The sequence below is a fragment of the Lathyrus oleraceus genome, chromosome 1 (assembly GCF_024323335.1).
Source record: "Lathyrus oleraceus cultivar Zhongwan6 chromosome 1, CAAS_Psat_ZW6_1.0, whole genome shotgun sequence".
Lineage (NCBI taxonomy): Eukaryota > Viridiplantae > Streptophyta > Magnoliopsida > Fabales > Fabaceae > Lathyrus > Lathyrus oleraceus.
This window is the reverse complement of record NC_066579.1, coordinates 120,939,186-120,957,624: the sequence shown is the minus strand read 5'-3', so window position 1 is coordinate 120,957,624 and position 18,439 is coordinate 120,939,186. Positions and strand designations below refer to the sequence as shown.

General features: G+C 37.6%; 2 protein-coding genes across 2 annotated transcripts; one reads left to right on the top strand and one right to left on the bottom strand.

Moving 5' to 3' along the window:
* Positions 1-6,168: 6,168 nt before the first annotated feature.
* On the top strand, positions 6,169-9,998 carry LOC127121188 (disease resistance protein RPV1). The gene is made up of 5 exons (XM_051051768.1): positions 6,169-6,498; positions 6,596-7,109; positions 7,245-8,349; positions 8,621-8,890; positions 9,414-9,998. Exons 1-5 carry the CDS (start codon positions 6,420-6,422, stop codon positions 9,873-9,875), a joined length of 2,430 nt encoding a protein of 809 aa, XP_050907725.1. The 5' UTR covers positions 6,169-6,419; the 3' UTR covers positions 9,876-9,998.
* Positions 9,999-16,752: 6,754 nt separating this feature from the next.
* On the bottom strand, positions 16,753-17,796 carry LOC127094949 (uncharacterized). The gene is made up of 2 exons (XM_051033709.1): positions 17,620-17,796; positions 16,753-17,412 (listed from the first exon to the last, which is right to left on the bottom strand). The coding sequence occupies exons 1-2, from the start codon at positions 17,794-17,796 to the stop codon at positions 16,753-16,755; spliced, it is 837 nt and encodes a 278-aa protein (XP_050889666.1).
* Positions 17,797-18,439: the final 643 nt, after the last annotated feature.

Sequence of the window (18,439 nt, the reverse complement as noted above, 5' to 3'; positions counted from 1 at the left end):
TGAGAGCGGTTTTAGGAGTTCTACGAGAAAAGAAGTTATTTGCTAAACTGTCAAAGTGTGAATTTTGGTTAGAAGAGGTTAGTTTTCTTGGTCATGTGATTTCAAGAGATGGTGTTGCTGTTGATCCTTCTAAGATAGAAGCGGTATCTAAGTGGGAAGCTCCGAAGTCAGTTTCTGAGATAAGGAGTTTTCTTGGTTTGGATGGTTATTATAGGAAGTTCATCGAGGGATTTTCTAAGTTGGCGTTACCGTTGACGATGTTGACTAGAAAGGGGCAAGCGTTTGTTTGGGACTCAAAATGTGAAGAAGGTTTCCAAGAGTTAAAGAGAAGGTTAACTACTGCTCCTATTCTGATATTACCGAGTTCGTCAGAACCATTTGAGGTTTACTGTGATGCTTCATTGTTGGGTTTGGGTGGTGTGTTGATGCAGAATAAGCAGGTTATAGCTTATGCTTCGAGACAAGTGAGGGTTCATGAGAGGAACTATCCGACACACGATTTAGAATTGGCAGCCGTGGTATTTGTTCTGAAGTTATGGAGGCATTACTTGTACGGGTCCAGATTTGAGGTTTTCAGTGACCATAAAAGTTTAAGGTATTTGTTTGATCAGAAAGAGCTGAATATGAGACAGAGGAGATGGTTAGAGTTTCTGAAGGATTATGACTTTGGTTTGAATTACCATCCGGGTAAAGCAAACGTAGTGGCTGATGCATTGAGTCGGAAATCATTGCATATGTCTATGTTAATGGTTAAAGAATTGGATTTGATTGAGCAGTTTAGAGACTTGAGTTTGGTGTGTGAGAGTACTCACAATAGTGTTAAACTGGGAATGTTGAAGTTAACGAGTAGTATTCTGGATGAGATTAGAGAGGGTCAGAAATCCGATGTGCTTTTGGTTGATAAGTTGACCCTAGTGAATCAAGATCAAGGTGGTGAATTCAGAGTTGATGAGAATGGTGTTTTGAAATTTGGTAATCGGGTGTGTATTCCGGATGTTACCGAGCTTAAGAAGAGTATTCTTGAGGAAGGACATCGTAGTGGCCTGAGTATTCATCCTGGAGCTACGAAGATGTATCATGATTTGAAAAAGTTATTTTGGTGGTCGGGAATGAAAAGAGAAATTGCGAGTTTTGTTTATTCTTGTTTGACTTGTCAGAAGTCGAAGATTGAGCATCAGAAGCCGTCTGGGCTAATGCAACCGTTGGCTATTCCAGAGTGGAAGTGGGATAGTATCAGTATGGATTTTGTTTCTGGTTTACCGAGGACAATTAAGAATTTTGAAGCTATTTGGGTGATTGTTGACAGATTGACAAAATCGGCTCATTTCATTCCGATCAGAATGGATTATCCGTTAGAGAGATTAGCTGAGTTGTATATTGAGAAGATTGTAAGTTTGCATGGTATTCCGTCGAGTATTGTTTCGGACAGAGATCCTAGATTTACATCGAAGTTCTGGGAAGGTTTGCAGAGGGCTTTGGGAACTAAGCTGAGATTGAGTTCTGCATATCATCCGCAGACTGATGGTCAGATTGAGAGGACGATTCAGTCACTAGAGGATCTTTTGAGGGCTTGTGTTTTGGAAAAGGGAGGTGCTTGGGATTGTTACTTACCTTTGATTGAGTTTACCTACAACAATAGTTTTCATTCGAGCATTGGTATGACACCGTTTGAAGCTTTGTATGGTAGGAGATGTCGGACACCTTTATGTTGGTATGAGTCCGGTGAGAGTGCTGTGGTTGGACCGGAGATTGTTCAACAAACTACGGAAAAGATTAAGATGATTCAGGAGAAGATGAAGATTGCTCAGAGTCGTCAGAAGAGTTATCACGACAAGAGGAGGAAGTCACTTGAATTCCAAGAGGGAGATCATGTGTTTCTTCGTGTTACTCCGATAACTGGAATTGGTCGAGCTTTGAAGTCGAAGAAGTTGACACCTCGATTTATTGGTCCTTATCAGATTTTGGAGAGGATAGGAGAGGTAGCCTATCGTATCGCTTTACCGCCGTCACTTGCGAATTTGCATGAGGTTTTTCATGTGTCTCAGTTGAGGAGGTACATTCCTGATCCGTCGCATGTTGTCCAAGTAGATGATGTACAGGTGAGAGATAACCTGACTGTTGAAACATCACCTATGAGGATCGAGGATCGAGAGTTGAAGTAGTTGCGGGGTAAAGAGATTGCTTTGGTAAAGGTAGCTTGGGGAGGACCAGCAGGTGGCAATGTGACTTGGGAACTTGAGAGTCAGATGAAGGAGTCTTATCCGGAGTTATTCGCTTGAGGTATGTTTTCGAGGACGAAAACTCTTTTAGTGGGGGAGAGTTGTAACACCCCGATAAAAATAAGATAATTATTTAATTTAAGTTAATATTATATTTATTAATTTAATTAAATAATTGGAATTATTGGATTATTATTATTATTATTATTGGAATAATAATTATTGGAAAATATATAAGTTGGAAATAAGGAAAAAGAGTTCCATTTTTGGTAAAAAGAGTTTTCACGTGAAAACAGAGAAGCGGCTCAAAAAGAGGAAAAGGGCAAAGAGGCAGAGCAAGAGGAAGAAGGTTGGAAAAGAGAAGAGCTTGAGGCTAAAGGATTGCCGGATTAACTCAGGTAAGGGGGGTTTATCGTCGTTTAATGGGTATTATGGGTTAACATGTAATGGGTAGTGATAAACCGTTGAATTGACCCTAATTGGGATGTTGAATGCTGAAAAATTGTGTTGGATAAGTTGTGTTAAAGCTGTAATTGGATCTGTAATTGGATGGGTAGTGATTTCCCGAACGTATAGCTTTTTACGGAATCGGAATCGGAGGTCCGGAAGTCCTCCAACGGCGGAAATTGCGGAGAATTCTGCATTCTGCTTCGTGTTAGCGCAGGAACAGCTTTCTGTCTTGCGTTAACCGGTTAACCCAGGGTGTTAACCGGTTAACACTGTTAGGAATTGTGAGGTATTGCTGTTTTGCTTGCGTTAACCGGTTAACCCAGGGCGTTAACCGGTTAACACTGTTGTGAGTTGTGAAAATATTGCTGTTCTGTCTGCGTTAACCGGTTAACCCAGGGCGTTAACCGGTTAACACTGTTGAGTTTTGCCAGAAAGCGTGTTCTGTGTTGCGTTAACCGGTTAACCCAGGGCGTTAACCGGTTAACACTGTTGGAAATTGGAAAAAATTAATATTTGAATAATGTGTGCATAATTGGTGTTTGGCCTATATTGGCGTATGATGTAATAGGGATTAATTCCCGCTGTTTTGAGCAGTATAGGTATTAGTGGAGTGTGCTAATACTGTGATTAATTATTTGACATGATATGATGTTTTGATATATGTGCTGATGATGTGTGAAAATATGCATAATGTTGTGAATGTATATATTATGCATGTGTTGGTGAATGGACTGTTTTATGGCTTAGAGTGTGAGCATATGTCCATTGTGGATTGTTGTTAATGATGTTGCATTGCTAGGTGAATTAGCATGCATATTGTGGCCTTTATGGTGGTAGCTAATTCCCATGGTGAGGAATTAGTGAGTAAATCATTGTGGATTATTGTTGATGATTTTGCATTGCTAGGTGATTTAGCATGCATATTGTAGTCTTTATGGTGGTAGCTAATTCCCATAGTGAGGAATTAGTGAGTTGGTGGTAGCTAATTCCCGTGGTGAGGAATTAGTGAGTGAGTCACTAGGTCTCAAATGAGTGGGACTAGTGGGCTTGGTAGCCGTATCTGGATTTGATCGGTGAGGTGAACTATATGTTCACGAATAGTCGGTACCGCATGCATGGAGTCTCATTGCATAATGTATGTATGACGTATAATATGAATGGATGTATTCCAATATTATACGTGTGTTTGTGTTGGCATTGGGTATGAGTATGAATTGTGTTGGTATTGAGTATGCCATTTGAGTTGAGGTTGCCGTTACCGAATGTGTGATATGATTAGGGTGATTAATGTGTTATTTACTTAACATTGCATGATATTTTATAATGCTTATTATATCGATTGAGGAACTCACCCTTACAACTATTTTTCAGGTAACGAGCAGTGATTGAGTAGAAGCTAGTGCTTGGAGTCTAGTGTAGTCTCCTTAGTGGGTCATGCTCTGATAGATGTAACATCGGGACGGGATGTTTTACCTTGTTGAATAATTTTACATGTAATGTGTTACATGTTTTGCATGATTGATTTGATTTCTATCCGCTGCGTCTTGTGCAAATGATTGATGTTTTGAATTAATAAAAGAGCATGACAGTTATTATGGTGAATGGTGTGAAACGATTGTGTGACACCCTTAATTGCATAATTACTCTGATTGATATATTGCTATTTTAATTAAATATTTGGGGTATTTTAGAAGGGTGTTACAGTAGTCGCCTCCTCAAGAGTTTGAAAAATCCTGGAAGGAAAGACATGCAACATCTTCAAGAATAAAGTTACGTCCCCATAAGCACGACCCTCGGAGACACGAGTTTGTTTTGGAGAACCCACATCCAAGGGAATTGTTGATCTTCATTTAGAAACCTCTTTTTTGAAACTGAAGGCATAGTTAATTCCTCCATAATTAAAGTGGCCTTAGTCCATAAGTTGATCCACCTCGGGAACAGAAGCAGAAACCTTTGTGGTCGGGATAGGAGAAGGGGCCAGAGCAGGAACATTGGTTGCCTGAGAAGTTGGGGGCAGAGGTAGAATTCTTAGTATTCATCACAAACTAAATACCTTGAGCATTTTCAAGGCTATAGAACAACTTCAACTTGTTCACCTTTTCTATGCTATCTATAAAACTCAATCATGCATGTAAAAAAAGGCACGAAGACTCCACTCTCACAAAAAATATTTCTCCTTTCCTCCAGGCTAACTGCACTCAAAATAACATGAATGTAAATCCTCTTTTTTCTCACCTCGGTAGGGGCACCTCACAAGGACCAAACCCTTCCTCATAGCCTAACCCTTGAAACCAAAATTGCATTTCCTCCTTCATTGTCACCTCGTCCGGAGAAAGAGGACCCAACTTGGTATAATAGGAGTGAGCCTCCCAGTTAAGGTGGACCTTAGACTAATATTTTGAATACAAAGTCTGACATAAGCGAGGATAATCGGTAGGGATATAGGAAAAAATGAGATGGGTCGCGGGTATGAGGGGTTTTACCAATAAGAAACGCCCAAGGAAGTCGCCCTAGTCCAGAGCAAATGGGTTGAACCAAGGATTGACCCGATGAAAGCAAATAAGCCTCTGATTATTAAAACTATCCTGAGAAGTGCACCTCGGATGGAAAAGATTGAAGAATAATCTAAGAGAGGGCTTTAGAGATTTGTGCTTGGCACCTTGGATGAAGTTGGAAAGGAGAAACTTTTAATACTTTTGGGAGACTACCTCAAAGTCAGAAAATGGCAGCCACAATCCTATTCTTTTGAGCATGCATTCATAAAGTGGACGATGGGGACACTTTAATGCGCTTGTTCGCCATTACTTTTTCATCTAATCCCACCATTCTGTATAACATCAAACAACGTCTTGGAAGCCGACCAATATCATTTAAGGCTTCCCTCGACTCCTTCAATGTCTAGCAAAACCTTGGGGCAACTGTTCTGGATTGGCCAAACGCCTAAATGACTAAGGCAATCCATCTCAAATCTGCTCAATTTGAGCCAATGTATAAAACCAGTTCACACGCTACGAGCAAGGCACAATCTCTAATCTCCATTTTTCACTACACTTATCTTGAATCTTAAACTGACTTGAGCATTTGGGTGCTAACCATCTAGATCCACCCGCACTGACGTAAAAGAGATCGAAGCCATCGTTCAAAATCATCGTTCTTCAACTGCATCTATTTTTGGTTCCCAAAAGGAACGTAACCATCGTTCAAGATCACCAGTTTTTCAACTATATCAATATTTTATTCTAGAACATAACACACACATATATATATATATATATATATATATATATATATATATATATATATATATATATATATATATATATATATATATATATATATATATTTGCGCTATGTTGACACCAAATTTTATACATCGTATCTATACATAATTTTTTCAAAACATTTTAAGAGTTATAAAAAATATTAAAATAAGAAAATGTACATGTAATGGTATATAAATACGGTGTAGTTGTCATTTAAAGTGTAATCCTATATTTCTCTAATTTGAATTAAACAAACGAGTATGGTCAACTGGATTTAGATCTACTTGAGATTGATATTTTAAAGCTTCTGCCGCTGGCGTTGACCCAAAACAGTAACCCTGACTGACTTGAAGTTCACACAATTGCTTATCCTCTTCCTTTCCATCTTTTCTAATTCTTCTGAAATTCATAGTTATTTCGTTAGAAAGGTTTCGCTCTCTCACCTTTTCTTTTCCGCCATTTTCTGATCCAAAACTAAATAGATAAAATGGATAAAATTAAAATGGAGGATACAAAGCCTTCCACATCATCTTCATCAAAGTTGGGACTTCCAACCACCCAACCAGGTGAAGAATTGATTATTTTTATTTAATTTTACATTATGTCAATTTAGTTTGAAGCCATACATTTATTTATTCTCTTTCTCTTTTTTTTTTTTTATAGAAATAGTTTATCGGCCAGAACCGGAACCAGATCGCGTATGGATCCATGACGTGTTCTTAAGTTTCAGAGGAGAAGATACTCGTGCTTGCTTCACTTCACACCTCTGTGCAGATCTTCAGAATGCCGGAATTAAGGTTTTTATTGACGATAATGACCTTCAAAGAGGAGATCACATTTCACCATCATTATACCGTGCAATCGTGCAGTCTCAGATTGCTATAATTGTTTTCTCTATAAATTATGCCGATTCACGATGGTGTCTCGATGAATTGGAAAAAATAACTGAGTGTAGTACTCATACAAGACTAAGACAAGTGACTTTGCCAGTGTTCTACCACATAGATCCCTCTGAAGTGCGTCATCAGAGAGGCGAGTTTGGAGTGGCTTTTCAACGTCTTTTGAACCGAATGAAAAACGAGGTTTCTTTCACTTTAGGTCGTGAAACAGAAAGGAGGTGGAGAGGGATACTTTGTCGGGCAGCTGACACCGCAGGATTCGTAATACTAAACTCTAGGTAATTTCATTCAACATTTCTGCCAACAATTTTGGTTAACTTAATCATAATGTTTATACATTTTTTACTCAAACTTCCCCTCGATCTACTGTTGATATATATATATATATATGAGCATACATTGTATTTGTGTAGGAATGAAAGTGAGGATATCAAAAGAATTGTTGACGAAGTTTCACATTTGCTCAACAAGACAGACTTGTTTATTGCGCATAATCCCGTGGGAGTTGAATCTCGAGTGCAAGATGTCATTCGACTTCTTCAACCCATTCCATCAAAAGATGTTCTACTACTAGGGATGTGGGGTATGGGGGGAATTGGAAAAACAACCATTGCAAAAGCCATCTACAATAAAATTGGCCGCAATTTTAAAAATAGGAGCTTCCTTGCAAATATTAGGGAAGTTGGGGAGAAAATGGCGGGACTGGTGGGTTTACAAGAGCAACTTCTATTTGATATTTGCAAATATAAAATTACAATGAAGATACCAAACGTTGAGTCGGGAATAGAAACATTACAGTCTATACTCTGTCATAAAAAAGTACTCATTGTACTTGATGATGTGAATACATTAGACCAATTGTATACTTTCTGTGGAAGTCGCAGATGGTTTGGTCCAGGGAGTATAATAATAATCACGACGAGAGATATACATTTGCTTAAAGGGAGAGTTGACAGTATATACAAAATGACAATAATGAATGAAAGTGAATCAATTGAGCTTTTTAGTTGGAATGCATTCAAGCAAGCGAGTCCTACAGAAGATTTTGATAGAATTTCCAGAAATGTAGTTGAATATTCTGAGGGATTACCGCTAGCCCTTGAAGTCCTTGGGTCTTATTTGTATAATAAAACGGAGTCAGAGTGGGATCTTGTATTGGAGAAACTCAAAAGAATTCCTAATAACCAAGTGCAGAAGAAGTTAAGAATAAGTTATGATGGTTTAAATGATGACGATGAGCAAGAAATATTCCTTGACATAGCTTGTTTCTTTATTGGGATGGACAAAAATGATGTTATACTTGTATTAAATGGCTGTGGACTTTCTGCTGAAATTGGAATAAGTGTCCTTGTTGGGCGAAGCCTTGTGACTGTTGATGATAATAACATTCTTGGAATGCATGGTTTGATGCGAGATATGGGAAGAGAAATCATTCGTGAGGAATCACCAAGGAAGCCCGAGGAACGTAGCAGGTTGTGGTTTCGTAAGGATGTGATTGATGTACTGTCTAGAGAAAATGTAAGAACTTCATATACTATTTCAGTAAAACTATAGATTCAAAATAAATAAAGCTGAAGAAATTAAAAGGAACATTTATATTTTAGTTGTCAAGATCCATATATGTTTGTTGATTATCAATGGATCATTGGAAATTATTTTGGCGGTGGATTTTTTTATCCATCCTGACTTATAGTTAGTAATAGGATTGGTTTCGTGGCAAGTTTTATATTCACCTTGTTGCTTTCATTTGTGATTTTTTTTTTGCTTATTGTTTCTTTATACTTCATAGGGAAAAGAAGGTGTTTTGGGACTGGCTTTGAAGCTTTCTAGAGGTAATGCACACTATTTTAGCACTAAAGCATTTGAGAAGATGCAGAGACTCAGATTCCTTCAACTTGATGAGGTAAAACTTATTGGAGATTTTGAATACGTTTCTAGAGATCTGAGATGGCTGTCATGGAATGGATTAAGCCAAATGCCTACAAATTTCCATAGAGAAAATTTAGTTTCCATCGAACTAGAGAACAACAAAGTCAAACTTCTGTGGAAGAAGATTCCGGTATGACTTTTGATTTTAGATTTTCACACTTCATGAGTTCTTATCACTTCTCAAATTTATGGTTGAAATTTAAATTTAAAAATGATGACCTTTTAAGTTAAACTTTGTAAGTATATTATTGGATTGTCGTGCAAGGAAGTTTTGCACTAAACATGAATCAAAATGGATTTTATCTATATACTTAGTGTACACCATGAAAGCTACTTCAACTACTGCAGGCCAAACATATCATTATAAATTTTGTGTAAAAAGTTTGATATAGTTAATAGAAGGGGCCAAATGGTAGCATTTTTTAAGACCACTTGATTAAAGAAACTTTAGATTTAAATTTCAAATTTATGAACTCTCAATAGAATTCTAAGACCCCGGGTTATATACAGAAATTTGCCTTTTTCAAAGATTTTCCAGTGCTATTTTAAAATAATAACTATGCACTAATGTAAATGTTTTACTTTCCATTCTCATGGTTTGTGATGCATTGTAATCCTTTCTCATGTTTTATTTAATATTTATGTTGTTGCAGAGAATGGAGAAGCTAAAAATTCTCAATCTTAGTCATTCTCACTTTCTCACTCGAAGCCCTGACTTTTCAAGCATGCCTAATCTTGAAAAGCTGGTACTCAAAGATTGTCCATTGTTGTCTGAGGTTTCTCCTACCATTGGACATCTCAATAAAATTCTTCTGATAAATTTGGAAGATTGTATTCGCCTACGTAGCCTCCCAAGAAGCATCTATGAGTTGAAATCTCTGAAAACTCTCCTTCTTTCGGGTTGTTTAAACATTGAAAAGTTGGAAGAAGAAAAAGTAGAATTTTCAACCACTCTCCTTGAATATTACACAGCAAGAACAAGAGCATTCTTTTCAGTAGTAAGTTCAAAAAGCATTGGATATATTTCTAGGTGCTGCTATGAGGGATTTTCACTTGATGTGTTTCCATCTATCATTTGGCCTTGGATGTTGAGATATGCACTGATTTGTATATAATTACGTGTTCATTAGGATTGATTGTGTATTGATTTATTTTCTTGTACAGTATTCAATATAAGTAAGATCAAGTTGAGAGTTAATCTCTCAAATTATTCAATAATAAACCTTATTTTCAAGTCATGTCACCTACATATAACCTTCCATTCTGATTTCAAACATCTTCTCTCATGTCATTTCTTGTTTTATATATACCAGTTAGTCATTCCCTTGAACTATCATCACTTTCAAACCACCTTCCTAGACTTTGATGTCTTTGGTTAGATTGCAAATCTGAAATCAACTTTCTCTAGATGCAAAGATAATTTAGGATGCTTTATATGCCACTGTTTCTACGGAATTGGAATCAACTGCAGCAACTGGTAATGAATTAATTCAACATTGCCGTCAAGCACACATTTCAGGATCAAAATACTCCTTCAAGTTTCTTTTCAAATTGGAATGAATTGTCAAGTCACAAGTATTTTGAAAGAGAAAATTTTACAGGTTTGACATACTCTCTCTTTCCTCCTATTTTATGTTTGTATGTGATTATAACCTCATGCATTGAAACTCTTTAGTCTATATATGTTGAAATGTTTAATCATTGTTAGTGTTAAGAGTAGAAAGAACATTTGTACATGAAATCTTTGCATAGATTGGAGGGTACATTTAACAAAAAAAAACATTGTCACAACATCTTGATTAATAACTAGTCATGATCATATCTCTAATACTAGTTGTGAATAGGAATTAGTTTATTCATAGATTAAGGGTTTGTTCCTAGAATAAGGGAAACAAATAAGTGTCAATAGGAATTAGTTTATTCATAGAGTTTGTTCCTAGAATAAAGGAAACAAATCAGAAATTGATTTGTTCTCATTAAATGTAATTAATTAGTGTAATTACTTGTATAACCCTATAATCTTTATATATACCAGAAATAATAATGAAAGAGGTATCAAACCTATTTTCCTGACATGGTATCAGAGCTTCGGTTTGTTTTGCGATTCTTTTCCCAAATCGTGATTCTCGGTCGTGTTTGGTTTTTTTTCGGTTGCAATTTTGATTTTTTTTGTTCTTGGATGTTCTTGGTTTGAGATTCTTGATCGTGATTATCTTTTGATTCTGCCGCTTCTTCAAAATCGCATTTGCTTTGTTTGTGGATTGTTCGGTTCGTGGATTATCTTGGTTATCTTCTTGTTGCACTGTTTGTGGATTGTGGACACTATACTGTTCGTGGAGTATTTGGTTTGTTTACTGTTGCTGGATTATTATTATAATCATAATAATTATTATAATAAGAATTATTATTATAATAATTTATCAATTAGTGAGGTTGAATCTTGTTGCATACTAACTTAGATGACTTCCGAAAAAGAAAGAGATAATTTTTGTGTCCGTTTTACCGGCAAAAATTATTCAGCATGGGAATTTCAATTTAAGATGTATGTTAGAGGAAAGGGATTATGGAGTCACTTAGATGATGTTTCTAAGGCACCGACGGAGAAAACTGCTTTAGATGTGTGGGAAACTAAAGATGCTCAAATCATCACTTGGATTCTCAACAGTATTGATCCTCAGATGATCAATAATTTGCGTTCTTTTTCAACTGCTCAAGAAATGTGGAATTACTTGAAGCGCATTTATAACCAGGAGAATTCGGCAAAATGATTTCAGTTAGAGTTAGACATAGCCAACTATAAACAATGTGACTTGTCTATTCAAGAATACTATTCTGGGTTTCTAAATCTCTGGACAGAACACTCCGCTATTATACACGCTAAGGTTCCCAAGACCTCCCTCGCAGCTGTTCAAGAAGTTTACAACACCAGTGGGCGAGATCAATTTCTCATGAAACTTCGTTCAGAATTTGAGGTTGTCAGAGGTGCTTTGTTAAATAGGAATCCTGTTCCTTCTTTGGATACTTGTGTTGGTGAACTTCTCAGGGAAGAACAACGTCTGATTACTCAAGGAGCTATGTCTCATGATGTTGTCAGTTCCGAACCCGTGGCAATTGCATATGCTGCTCAGAGCAGAGGAAAGGGTCGTGATATGCGACAAGTCCAATGTTTTTCTTGCAAACAATTTGGACATATTGCTCGCAGCTGCAGTAAGAAGTTTTGCAACTATTGCAAAAAACAGGGGCATATCATCTCTGACTGTCCCACGCGTCCTCCCCGACCAGCACCACGTCCAGGCCAAGCATTCCATGCCACTACCAACTCTACAGTTGGTCCTCTCAGTACTGGTGCATCTAATGGCGGTGTTATACAACCTGAAATGATTCAACAAATGGTACATTCTGCTCTTTCAGCCTTGGGAATTCAGGGTAAGTCTTCTAATATTTCTCAACCGTGGTTTCTTGATTCTGGTGCATCCAATCACATGACGGGCTCCTCTGAATACTTGCACAATTTACATTCTTATAATGGCAATCAACAAATTCAAATTGCTGATGGTAATAAACTCACTATCACTGATGTTGGTGACATAAACTCTAACTTTCGTGACGTGCTTGTATCACCCGGACTTGCTTCCAACTTATTGTCAGTTGGTCAATTGGTGGATAACAATTATAATGTTAATTTTTCTCGAGTTGGTTGTCTTGTGCAGGAGCAGGTGTCGGGGAAGGTGATCGCGAAGGGGCCTAAAGTGGGAAGATTGTTTCCGCTCTAGTTTAGCTCTAATCATTTATCTTTCGCTAGTAATAGTGTTTTGAACTCTTATGAGGATTGACATAGAAAATTGGGTCATCCAAATTCTGTTGTTTTGTCTCATTTATTTAAAACTGTTTTGTTGGGAAATAAACATGTTTGTACTGCTTCTATTTCATGTTCTGTTTGCAAATTGGCTAAAAGTAAAACACTTCCTTTTCCATCAGGTGCTCATCGTGCCTCCACTTGTTTTGAGATGATTCATAGTGATGTGTGGGGAATGTCTCCTGCAGCATCTCATGCTCACTATAAATATTTTGTCACATTTATTGATGACTACAGTCGTTTCACTTGGATATATTTTCTTCGATCTAAGTCTAAAGTGTTTTCTATGTTTAAGAAGTTTTTGACATATGTTGAAACTCAATTTCAAGCAAGTGTGAATTTTTTTCGATCTGACTCTGGAGGTGAGTATATGTCTCATGAGTTTCAGGAGTACCTTCAACAAAAAGGGATCTTATCTCAACGATCTTGTCCCAATACCCCCCAACAAAACGGGATGGCAGAGCGAAAGAATCGTCATTTGCTTGATGTAACGCACACTTTACTTCTTCAAGCTTCTGTGCCATCCCGATTTTGGGTAGAGGCTCTTTCCACAGCTGTATTCTTGATCAATCGTCTTCCTTCTACGGTTATTGATTTTGATTCTCCTTTCTTTCGTCTTTTTAAAACTCAGCTTGATTATAGTTATTTACATACTTTTGAATGTGTGTGTTTTGTTCACTTACCTCAGTTTGAACGAAATAAGCTTGGAGCACAGTCTATTCAATGTGCATTTATGGGGTATAACAATTCTCATAAGGGTTTTGTGTGTTATGATGTGTCTAATCACCGCTTTCGAGTTTCTAGGAATGTTACATTTTTTGATAATCAATTTATGTTTCATTCTCTTTCTCCTGTCACAAATGAAATTGCTATTCTTCCTAATTTTTCTGATATGCCTCGATCTATAGAATGTTACAAACCAGGAATCACATATGTCAGACAACGCAGAAAACAGGTTCCCACTGCCCCTCCCGACACAGATCCGCCACCTGATCCTGAACCGGTCAAACAACGACGTTCTAGTCGAATATCTAAAGCACCAGATAGATATTCACCAGACAGGTATGATTCCTCACATACTTCTCTGACCGCCTCACTGTCTAGCATATCTATTCCTACTTGTTATGCACAGGCTGTTAAAGACGTGCGCTGGATAAAAGCAATGAATGAGGAACTTCAGGCTCTTCAAGAGAATTTTACATGGGATATTGTCTCTTGTCCCCCTGATATCAAACCCATAGGTTGCAAATGGGTGTATTATGTGAAACTAAATTCTGATGGGTCTCTCAATCGTTTCAAGGCTCGATTGGTTGCCTTAGGAAATAAGCAAGAATATGGAATTGATTATGATGAGACATTTGCACCGGTTGCCAAAATGACATCTGTTCGTACAATACTCTCCATAGCTGCTTCTAACGGGTGGTCTCTTCATCAAATGGATGTGAAAAATGCTTTTCTTCATGGTGACCTAACAGAAGATATTTATATGACTCCTCCTCAAGGTTTATTCTTGTCATCTAAGGGTGTGTGCAAGCTCAAACGCTCCTTATATGGTTTGAAACAAGCGCCTAGAGCATGGTATGAAAAATTCCGCTCAACTCTACTTGGGTTCTCCTTTACTCAGAGTCAATATGATTCTTCTCTATTTATTCATAGAACTTCTACTGGAATTGTCCTACTTCTTTTGTATGTTGATGATATGATTATTACTGGTTCTGATCATGCTTCGATTCAAAGCCTTAAACAACAGTTACAAGCATCGTTTCATATGAAAGATCTTGGTAATTTGCATTACTTTCTTGGTCTTGAGGTTCATCCTACATCCAAGGGCATATTCCTCCATTAACACAAGTATGCCACAGATTTAATTTCTATGGCTGGTCTACAATCGGCTAATCCAGTGGATACTCCTCTTGAGGTTAATGTTAAATATCATCGTGATGATGGTGATCTCTTGTCTGATCCCTTATTGTATCGTCAACTCGTGGGTAACCTTAATTACCTGACTATTACTCGCCCTGACATATCTTTTGCTGTTCAACAAGTAAGTCAATTCATGCACTCTCCTCGTCATCTTCACTTGGCAGCAGTTCGTCGCATAATTCGTTACCTGAAGGGAAGCTCTCATTGTGGTTTATTCTTTCCCACTGGAATTGCTCCTAAACTGAGTGCTTATAGTGATGCCGATTGGGCAGGATGTCCTGATACTCGGCGATCTGTCACTGGTTGGTGCATGTTTCTTGGCTCTTCATTGATATTATAGAAAAGTAAGAAACAAGCGAGAGTCTCTAAATCTTCTACTGAATCTGAGTATCGTGCCATGTCTGCTGCCTGTTCTGAAATAATTTGGCTTCGTGGTCTTTTGGCTGAACTTGGATTTTCTCAAACAGAGCCAACTTCACTTTATGCGGACAATACAAGTGCCATCCAAATCGTTGCGAATCCTGTTTTTCATGAACGCACCAAACATATCGAAGTTGATTGTCATTCGATCCGTGACGCATATGATGACAGACTAATATCACTTCCTCATGTCAGTACTCAGTTGCAGGTTGCGGATATTCTTACCAAGGCCGTTCCGCGTCCATGTCATCAGTTTCTTGTTAGCAAATTGATGCTCATTGACCAACAACATCAATTTGAGGGGGGATGTGAATAAGAATTAGTTTATTCATAGATTAAGGGCTTGTTCCTAGAATAAGGGAAACAAATAAGTGTGAATAGGAATTAGTGTATTCATAGGGTTTGTTCCTAGAATAAGGGAAACAAATCAGAAATTGATCTGTTCTCATTAAATGTAATTAATTAGTGTAATTACTTGTATAACCCTGTAATCTCTATATATACCCGAAATAATAATGAAAGAGGTATCAAACCTATTTTCCTGACACTAGTCTCAATAATAATGCATGTTGACGATTTTTTACACTGCCAACAAGTTATAACGGTTCAATCATTAAAAATATTGGACTGTGATCATAACAACCTTAAAAGTCATACAAAAGATGAGTTGTGGTTTTTTGACGGTGTAAAATGGTTTACTCTTGTAGTGCCTTACATCATAAACTTCTAACCACAAGCAAAACATGAGTCTGCATCTTGCATGCTAGTTATATATTGGATTTTCAAGTAATCCATGAATATGAGTTTTGCTTTTGGTGGCGTGTAGTGTTGTGACATCATTTGCATGAACTTTGATTTTAAGAAAAGAAACTGTTACACACTTGCAGTTTTCAAAATTTTAGAGAGTGATTCTATTTGTCATTACCATTAATTTTGTAAAGAAGACATCAATTTATCTCGTATATGATGAGCCAATTGGCGAAAAAATTGGAGCTATATCATGTACCAGATTAATGAATAATGGAGAAAGGTTTCCTGATGACTTCAATAAAAAAAAAAGAAAGAATGTAGTGTAATGAATATATGAAAAATGGTCATACAATGGTTGAGTAAAAATAAATTCCTCTTTTGCATACGAACCTTTCTAGTAGCAACAAATTGTTTAAAAAAATGGTTAGCGAATGTGAAAACGGCCGCGACAAAATGGTATCATTAAGTGTATTGTATGGTGCTTCTATACTCAATTTGGATAGGTAGGGACTTGATTGATCTTGACAGCCAATAGATTTGTTAGTGCGGAATTTTCAAAGATGAAGTTCTTTTCTCCTAAAACCTTTTCTGCTCAGATTCTTTGGAGTTCTACATTTTGAACATGTACATTTTAAAAATTATATAATTCAAACAATAGAAAAACCAAAATTTACATGCTCAAATTATTGAATCTGAACAGATTTCTTAAAAGTTATACATTTGTATTCTAGAATCCTAGGAGAACCATATCTTTAACCAAGTGACAATTCATTTCTATATGTGTTTTATGCTTTCATAGAAGATATGATTGCCGACAATGTGATAGGGAAAAGATGGAGAATGTAGAGAGAGAAAGAATAGAGAGTAGAGATAGGAAGGGAGAATTTCATTTATTCAATAACATCATACATGGAATGGTTAGTTTCTAACTATTTATAACTGTCAAAAGCAGTTATAACAACCCAAACTAACTATATATAACTGTCTAAGCAGTTATAACTAATATATGCATCATATCCCGGCCCTTAAAATCTTCCTTGTCCTCAAGGAGCAGCTGTAACATCAAAATAAGGAAACTGGAGTTTGAGTTTGTATAGCAACTCCCAAGTAGCATCTTCCATAGCCTCTCTTTTCCACTGAATCAAAACCTCAGTAACCGTCCTATTGTGCCTTTGAATGGAGCGCCTCTTCAAAATCTTAAATGGTTCCTTAGGATCATCCAAACTGCCCCACTCCTCAGGAAGTGCAACCACGGGAATGTTCTCATCAGGACACGGTTTCAAAAGAGATACATGGAACGTAGGATGAATTCGCGAAGTAGATGGAAGAATCAAGGTGTATGTAACTTTTCCCACCCTATGTAGCACCTGATAAGGACCATAAAACCGAGGAGAAAGCTTTTCGGAAGCACGATATTGAGCAGAAGCTTGTCTATAGGGCTGTAACTTTAGGAAAACCCAATCTCCTTCCTTAAATTCCCGATCACTGCGATGTTTATCAGCCTGCCGCTTCATACGTGCTTGAGCCCGGACCAAATTACCCTGTAATTTCTGGATCATTTCTTCCCTTACAATGAAGCTTCGATCGACCGCCTCGACCTTGGTACTTTGAGGGCAATAAGGAAGATGCAGTGGTGGTGCTTGGCCATACACAATCTCATAAGGGGTAGCTTGAATAGCGGAATGGTAAGTGGTATTGTACCACTACTCAGCCAAAGGTAACCAATTGACCCATTCCTTAGGCCGCTGCCATGTCATAGCCCGCAAGTAATGTTCTAAGCAACGGTTCAATACTTCGCTTTGACCGTCCGATTGAGGATGATAAGCTGTCGTTAAGCTCTATGAAATGCCCAACTGACCAAGAAAAGAACCCCAAAATTTACTTGTAAGCAAGGGATCTCTGTCACTCACGATGTTGGCGGGTGCACCATGTAGCTTGTAGATTTCAGCAATGAAAATTTCAGCTAATTTGGATACAGTAAAAGGGTGAGCAATAGGGATAAAATGGGCATATTTGCTCAGCCTATCAATAACTACCCAAATCGTGTCTTTACCATGAGATTTAGGAAGCTTTTCAATGAAGTCCATGGCTATACTTTGCCACACTCCCTCTGGGACTGGCAGGGGCTGAAGTAAACCCGCAACAGCTCTCGGTTCATACTTGCATCGAAGGCAAGTCTCACATTGCTGAATGAACTTTGTGACATCCTTGGCAAGGCCTTTCTAATAAAACATGCTCTTTATCCTTGCTATAGAAGCCCTGATGCCTGAGTGGCCTCCTTGATGTGAAGAATGAAGCCATTGTAGAATCACTAGCCGCACTTGTCCATCATTAGGAATGACCAACTTCTGTTTTCTATACAACAAATTGTCCAAAACAGAAAAATGGGGATGCAAGGCTGGATTAGAGAGAACTTGCAGCTTGAGGCCCTGTAAAGCTGAATCATGCTCATAGCTCTTAAGAAGAGAATCCAAAATAACTCAGAAGAAATAGAAGAAACAGTCAGTTGTAAAACTTCACCGTGAGAGGCTCTAGATAATGCATCTGCAGCCACATTATCCTTACCCTTCTTATACAGAATTTCATAAGAAAGACCCATGAGCTTAGTGACCCATCTATATTGGGCTGGAGTAGATAGATGTTGCTCCGATAAGTACTTCAAACTGTGCTGGTCAGTAAGGATAGTAAATTTGTTCAGGGAGAGGTATTGGTGCCACTTAGAGACTGCAT

Coding starts and splice junctions, on each gene's coding strand:
- LOC127121188 (XM_051051768.1), top strand. CDS start 6,420: ATGGATAAAATTAAAATGGAGGATACAAAGCCTTCCACATCATCTTCA. Junction 6,499..6,595: donor ACTTCCAACCACCCAACCAG/GTGAAGAATTGA, acceptor TTTTTTTTATAG/AAATAGTTTATCGGCCAGAA. Junction 7,110..7,244: donor TTCGTAATACTAAACTCTAG/GTAATTTCATTC, acceptor GTATTTGTGTAG/GAATGAAAGTGAGGATATCA.
- LOC127094949 (XM_051033709.1), bottom strand. CDS start 17,796: ATGGACTTCATTGAAAAGCTTCCTAAATCTCATGGTAAAGACACGATT. Junction 17,413..17,619: donor ATGGTGCACCCGCCAACATC/GTGAGTGACAGA, acceptor TTGGCTGAGTAG/TGGTACAATACCACTTACCA.